The sequence below is a fragment of the Electrona antarctica genome (assembly GCF_951216825.1).
Source record: "Electrona antarctica genome assembly, chromosome: 5".
Taxonomy (NCBI): domain Eukaryota; kingdom Metazoa; phylum Chordata; class Actinopteri; order Myctophiformes; family Myctophidae; genus Electrona; species Electrona antarctica.
This window is the reverse complement of record NC_136810.1, coordinates 34191396-34198895: the sequence shown is the minus strand read 5'-3', so window position 1 is coordinate 34198895 and position 7500 is coordinate 34191396. Positions and strand designations below refer to the sequence as shown.

At 47.4% G+C, this 7500-nt stretch overlaps 1 protein-coding gene across 1 annotated transcript in view; it reads left to right on the top strand.

The window, feature by feature from the left end:
* The window catches only part of roraa (RAR-related orphan receptor A, paralog a), a gene marked incomplete at its 5' end in the record, with an annotated part of 20712 nt that overhangs the window by 9654 nt on the left and 3558 nt on the right, over positions 1-7500 (top strand). The window contains 5 exons of the mRNA XM_079502290.1: positions 777-918; positions 4081-4479; positions 5764-5885; positions 6040-6172; positions 7339-7446. Of these exons, the coding sequence (XP_079358416.1) occupies positions 777-918; positions 4081-4479; positions 5764-5885; positions 6040-6172; positions 7339-7446 (904 nt within the window). The remainder of the gene's footprint in view (positions 1-776; positions 919-4080; positions 4480-5763; positions 5886-6039; positions 6173-7338; positions 7447-7500) is intronic.

Here is a 7500-nt window from a genome sequence, read left to right as displayed (position 1 = left end):
TATGGCGCAGTAGAGTGGGGCATGTTAATGATGTGCGGGAATCAATTCATTAAGTCAAAGGATGAGGAATCCAGTCGGTGTGCATGTGCCATCCTTTAGCGGCGCACGTGCCAGCGCCGCGTTAATCAACACTAATAACCCCTCTGAAGGAGAAAGAGGGAAAACACTGTTCCCAGTTATCGGTTCTACCCAAACACACCACCCTTGTGTCACGCAGCGCTGCCGAAGTACAGTACAGCATCCCCACATTAATTGCACTATTACAGTACTGCACTCTTTAAACGTCTAACATCACGACATCACAGCCTGTAAAACTGTGCTCATTATTAACCACTTTTCAACCGGGCAGCCTCATTTGGCCATGTCATTATAGGTGACAATTTAAAAACAAATCAACTCATATGGATCTTGGGATCCACGTGGGAACAACAGTCAAGTACTGTAGCTCCAATGTGGATGTACTTCATGTGGCCAATCTGTGATGTTGGTCATCTGTGGCATCAGTCGTGTATGACATGTCTATGATGTAGGCTATTACTCCAAATATTGGATCTTGCTTGCATGGTTTCAGCCCAATCAGTGCCCCTTTGACTATAGGTTAAAGTTCAAAAAGTATAAAAAAATAGCAAAGTATAGCAAAAGTATAAAACCAGGCTTAAATGGTTAACTTCCGGTGGCAGAAATAAGGAAAGAAACAAAGACAGAAACAAAAAAAAGGTTTCACTTGGATCCCAAGATATTTCCATGACACAGTTTTTCTCTCTTCTCACATGCAGGGCTTCTTCAGGAGGAGTCAGCAGAGCAATGCAGCGTACTCCTGTCCCCGGCAGAAGAACTGCCTGATCGACCGCACCAGCCGCAACCGCTGCCAGCACTGCCGACTGCAGAAGTGCCTGGCAGTGGGCATGTCGCGAGATGGTAAGCCCTGCGTAGAAGTGCCTGGCAGTGGGCATGTCGCGAGATGGTAAGCCCTGCGTAGAAGTGCCTGGCAGTGGGCATGTCGCGAGATGGTAAGCCCTGCGTAGAAGTGCCTGGCAGTGGGCATGTCGCGAGATGGTAAGCCCTGCGTAGAAGTGCCTGGCAGTGGGCATGTCGCGAGATGGTAAGCCCTGCGTAGAAGTGCCTGGCAGTGGGCATGTCGCGAGATGGTAAGCCCTGCGTAGAAGTGCCTGGCAGTGGGCATGTCGCGAGATGGTAAGCCCTGCGTAGAAGAGGCCATATTGATATTTGATAGAAGTTAATAGAGGGTATGCGCGTGACATCATCATCATACCCGGAAGTTATGCGGGAATGCCTATACTGAGAAACTACTTTCTGGCCGTCCAAACAGAAAAGTCCTATCTGATTGCATTAAGATTAAATTATGTTAAACAATGTTAAATTCACTTTGCTACTCACTTTGCCACTCGAGTTGCCACTCACTTTATTGATTGAAATATTTATTAACAGTTTGCAGAATTAGATTTGCAGATCAGATTTTTACGGGGGCCAGTTTCGAATTGCAGCCGTCTGTAGGTGCCCTTTGAGAGCGGTTTTGAAGGAGTCAAGGCATTCGCATATCTTAATGACTGTTGGTAGGGCGTTCCACATTTTGGTCGCATAGGAGCGAGGGTATGCATGCGCATACCCTCTATAATAGTATCCCCACTGCAATGTCCTACCAGCCTGCTTTGTAAGATCTCGTAACTCAAAATGACCACTCAGTAGCTAGTGATTTCTGTGCTACATGGTCCCATTTATTATTATTATTATTATTATTATTACTATTATTATTATTATTATTATTATTATTCCTCAAACCCGGTAGCCGGCGAAAACTACAGTTCTCAAGAGGCCCGCAAATGAAGGCCCGGCCCTACCTGGGCCCTCATCAAACCCTGTACACTCAAGACACTGCCCCCGCTGCCACCCTTAGATCTCCATATATGGAGCTGACCTGTTCTGACATTCCATATGTTGATCTGACCTCATCAAACCCTGTACACTCAAGACACGCTCCATATATGGCCAATACAAAATTCATTCCATATGTTGATCTGACCCCCCCCATGCCAAAGCGCCAGCGCTCGCCCAGCAGTCTTCCGTCACCCAGGTGGATGCGTGCACGCTTCTCACCCTCAGGTGTCTTACTGGTTATTAGTCTGTTTCCTAGCTCTGTTTTGAGCAGAAGGGACAAACAGCAACACAATAATACAAATAAACACACATAATGAGCACAAAACCCATCTCCACGTACGGTGGATAATATATAAATACACCTCAAACACAGCATGCAGTGGAGCACGTTTATACTGTAGGGAATCGTTCAGCAGTATCAGTAAGAACCCTTAATCTCCCAGGGAACAACAGACGCATACGATATTCCCCACAAAAAGTTGTACCGTCGACCCATTCCAGGGCTTTACTCTACTGTGCACACTTTTCAGCAGTAGCAGGTGAGTGCATTGTCCATGGGCCTAATTGGCTGCTGTGGCAGAAAGTGGGTTTGATGAACTAGGAGGTTGTTAGAAGTGTCATTAGTGGCAGTGCAGCTGAGACACAGTAATGGGAGCGCACAGGTGGGTGTGTGCGTGCGTGCGTGCGTGCGTGCGTGCGTGCGTGCGTGCGTGCGTGCGTGCGTGCGTGCGTGCGTGCGTGTGTGTGCTGGAAGCCTCCTGCTGGGGTGTGTGCGACTAGACCGACCCAGACTAGGCACGCCGAGCACTGCATCTTCTTAGAGCAGGGCAGGAATCTGATGGGAGTCTGGAGTGTGCCACAGCACATCCTTTTTTATTACTCCTTCCCCCAACAGACATACAAATCATCACATACAAGAATGCACAAGTAAGTGCAGCCATGCACGTGCAGCGGCACGCTCTTATTACTGTGCTCAATTAACACACACGCATGCATGCACTGTCAAGCATGTGTAAAAGCGCAAGAGCACATTAGCACTTGTGCATGTAGTATAGTGTATACACAGCACATGCCACTCAGGCACACTTTCGCACATGCTGACAGTCTCGTGCACGTTCGCACACATACACATACACACACACACGCGCACACACTCGCACATGCACACGCACACGCACACACACACACACACACACACACACACACACACACACACACACACACACACACACACACACACACACACACACACACACACACAGTACACACACTATCAGGACAGGCCAAGGTGACTCCTGCCTTCATTCAACACACCAGAGCCCATCTGCCTGCACTCTCCTCTGCTCCGCTCCACTCACTCGGCACACACTCACACACGCGCACACATGTACGTGCGCACAGTGGCCAGCTGACACACTGCCAGGGCCCCAGAACTTTGGCTGAGGGAATGGGCTCCACCACCACTGTTTAGTCTGGGTCCCGTAAAGCCCAGGGCAGCAGCCCAGCCCGTCGGAGTTAACCACTATAAGCATTGAGTCGTTTAACCCCTTAAGTCCTATATATTTCATCATACGATGAAATGCGTTTTTTTCTTTTTTCTTTTTTTTATTATTGAAAACCTTGTGGTGTCTGGAATTAGTTTTCCTATAATGACGTGCCAAGTTGAAAGTGGTTAATGTAGTCATCTTTAGTGTAGTCAGACTTTATACATCTGGATGTATTACCACCACACCTGGAATTTGTGCGACAGTCTGTCATTGTGTGAGCCAGTAGTGTACAAACTGTGGGTCAGGACCCAAAGTTGGGTTGTGGAATTGTGTTACATTTGACTCAACATTAGATGTTAGACAATGTAATTACATAAACCACATAATGAAAGATTTAGAATGCCCAAATCTTAAAACATGCGATCACGTCGCGTTTTGGAGTGTTTAATTGTCAATTATCATGAATAAGTGCTCATTGGTTTGGGCCGCAAGAAGAATGGATCGATATTTCATTGGTGCTTGTCCAGTGTTGATTAATAGTCACACATCCACATGGACCAAGACTCCCACAACACTTAAAGATACGCACAACATAACTTGAATTATTGTTCTGATCCAAAACCAAAACCAAAAGATATCACGGCAGCTTTCACGGCGGCGTCTCACACAATGTCTCTACCTGTGTTCTTTTCTCCAGCGGTGAAGTTCGGCCGCATGTCGAAGAAGCAGCGCGACAGCCTGTACGCCGAGGTGCAGAAGCACCGGCTTGCGCAGCAGCTGCAGCGCGAACACCAGCAGCAGCCGGGCGAGGCCGAGCCACTCACGCCCACGTACGGCCTCTCCGCCAACGGCCTCACGGAGCTCCACGACGACCTCAGCGGCTACATGGATGGCCACACCCCTGACGGCGGCAAGCCCGACTCGGCGGTCAGCAGCTTCTACCTGGACATCCAGCCGTCCCCTGACCAGTCGGGCCTGGACATCAACGGCATCAAACCGGAGCCCATCTGCGACTTTGCCCCCGGCTCTGGCTTCTTCCCCTACTGCTCCTTTACCAACGGAGAGACCTCCCCCACCGTGTCCATGGCTGAACTAGGTGAGGAGCACGGGAGGGGGATTATAGATGAAGGAGTGCAAAACAGTAGGAGAGGAGGCTATGGGGGGGTAACTCAACCGTGGGGCAAACTACACAAAGGTTGCTTAAAATAGCAGGAGGTTGGAGACTCATCTCCGACACTCATTAAAAGAGCCTCTTTTTTTGTAATTAGTTTCCATTAATTAGGGCCAATCAGGAACCAGCAGGGCAGGCGTCTGGGGAAATCATTTTTTTAGGCTCCCCCGTGCCCAGGAACTCCTTTTTAACAGATGTGTTTTCAAAACCATTTAAAATTCTTATGCTCAAATATTTCTTCTCAGAGAAAATGTGACCTTTGTTTCAGTGAGTAAGCCCACCCCCACTGCCCCCTCCCTCCTCTGCTCATTGCATTTTGTGTCATAACTAGATCCTTAGAACCTTAAGCTGTGAGCCTCCTGGAGGCAGTAAAAGGAAATGTCAACAAGCCCTTTCCCCCTGAAAAAATAAATATCTTATCTTTTCCTTGTTGCAAAGCCCAGTGAATCCAGGCGTTTTCACACCTGCCTCATTTAATCTGGCAGAATGGAACTCTAGTAGTGCATTTATCCCCTTGGTATAGTTCGTTTGGGCATGTGCATTTGAAAACAACAATAAACCTTGGTTGCAGAACAAAACAATTGTACCAAAATGCTTTTGAGAAGGTGGTCTAGTAGTGACTGTCTTTGCACCCTGGTGTGGTTTGCTCTAGGTGAGAAATTGGCTGGTTTAACAGAAAAAAGGTTTTGCATGTGGTTGTATGTCCCTTCTTCTGTCCAGCATCAGAAGGCAGCATGTGTTCTTTGCATAATGTGAAGCAGCACATTGTTTTGTAGATATTGGATAGATGTTTGTTCAAATTCAGCATTCTCCCCACAAGCCTTTGCTTGAAAGATTGCCCAAATAATGACCGCGATGATAAACAAATAGGAATTCTATTCAGAACCAAAACACATCATAAACCAAACCTTTTTCCTAATTAATTAAAAAGCTTTAAAAACATCTGGAAAATTCAGACTAATTAGATAACTTGTGAATGCCGTTTGTTCACAGGTTTGATCTGTGGTTAAATGCTGCTGTGTGAACTTCATCCAAGGGAAAGTGCAACATTATTGTATCTTATATTTGTCCCTGAATCGGAATACAGCAAATAAACAGGTGTGAAAACGGCCTAAATCGCCTTGTCCTCCTGGCTCGCGCTTCATCTACGTCTGTGTGTGTGTGTGTGCGTGCGTGCGTGTTTTCCACATGTACTGTACTGTATTCCAGAGCACCTGGCCCAGAACATCTCCAAGTCCCACATGGAGACGTGTCAGTACCTGAGGGAGGAGCTGCAGCAGATGACCTGGCAGGCTTTCCTGCAGGAGGAGATGGAGAGCTACCAGAACAAGGTACAATAGCCCAGAGTAGACCCCAACCTCTCACACCAGTGTCCTCCGCTGCCACGGTTGGCACCCGGTCACGGTACAGTATAATCAGATGTATTTTCCTCTCTGCGTTTCTTTCTTATGGTAGATAACTCAGTCCTTTCTGTCCTTCTTATAGCCCCGGGAAGTCATGTGGCAGCTGTGTGCTATCAAAATAACGGAGGCCATTCAGTATGTGGTGGAGTTCGCCAAGCGCATCGACGGCTTCATGGAGCTCTGTCAGAACGATCAGATAGTGCTGCTGAAAGCAGGTATGACAGCCTGTCAACACGGGGGCCCCCGCTGCCGTCACACGCCAAAACTCACCCACCCAACCCACACACACACACACACACCCACAGCCCCCCTCTGGCATTGTCACAAGGGCGTAGCTGACCTGACTGCACAAAGCTGCCTTCTTCACACACAAAAGGGGAGACTCCACCCTGCCCGTTTCCTCTCTCTCTCTCTCTCTCTCTCTCTCCATCTCCATTGCTCTCTCTTCCTCACTTTTTCTTCTATTCATTACAAAACATAGCAGGGAGGGACACAGGATTAGATTAGGCTCATGTTCCTTAGCTGAGATAGTAAACGTTGTGATGTCTCTCTCTCTCTCCCTCCCTCCTCCCAGTCCCAGATGATGTCTGCTCACTGTAATCGCTGCACGTTGCAACACTCACATAGTAGGACACATTATACTGTACTGTAGGTACAGTATAATGTGCATATGCATACATGCTCATACGAGTGGATGAATATAAACAGGCACACGCACGCGCGCACGTACGCACACACGTACGCACGCACGCACGTACGCATGCACGCACGCACGCACGCACGCACATATCTACAGTATGTACACATGGCACACACACCAACAAACAAACACATCCCTTGGGTCTTTCCCTGGGTATTATTTACAGTACATTAACACTGCCAATATGAATAATAAAATAGAGGAAGAGATCTCTTGTCAGACGTGACATTTTATAACAGTGCCATCTCCCTCAGAGGGAGTAATGGTTCTCCTTTATCCTCTTATCCACTCCCACAGAGTGGTACAAATAGCAGGAGATATAATTTCTTTGCACCTGACTAAATAAAGGTTGAATAAGTGCTGTCGTTACTGAATGTAGCCGAGCATCTCGAGCATGTCATTATGGGAGAATATGCCCCCTGCCGATTATATTATAATCTACTTGGCTAATAGGTTCTTTCACCAGTGGTGCACTTCTCCTTTCTTAATGGATGTTACTCTACTATAGTAACACAAATCACAGTCAGGACTATTTCTTTCCCTCTCAATTCCCAGCCACGACTGACATGTGACTTACATTTCAGACAGTCAGAAAGAACGTCACAAAAAGAAAGAAAGAAAGCCAACAACAAACAATAACACACCAGATTTAAACATGGCACTTCTGTCTCTTCCTACTAGGATCTTTGGAAGTTGTCTTTGTCAGAATGTGCCGTGCCTTCGACTCGCAGAACAACACTGTCTACTTCGATGGGAAGTATGCCGGGCCCGATGTCTTCAAGTCATTAGGTGAGTGTTTCCAAAAGTCTGTGCCGGTGGTGTACTGTATGTGCATGTGTGATG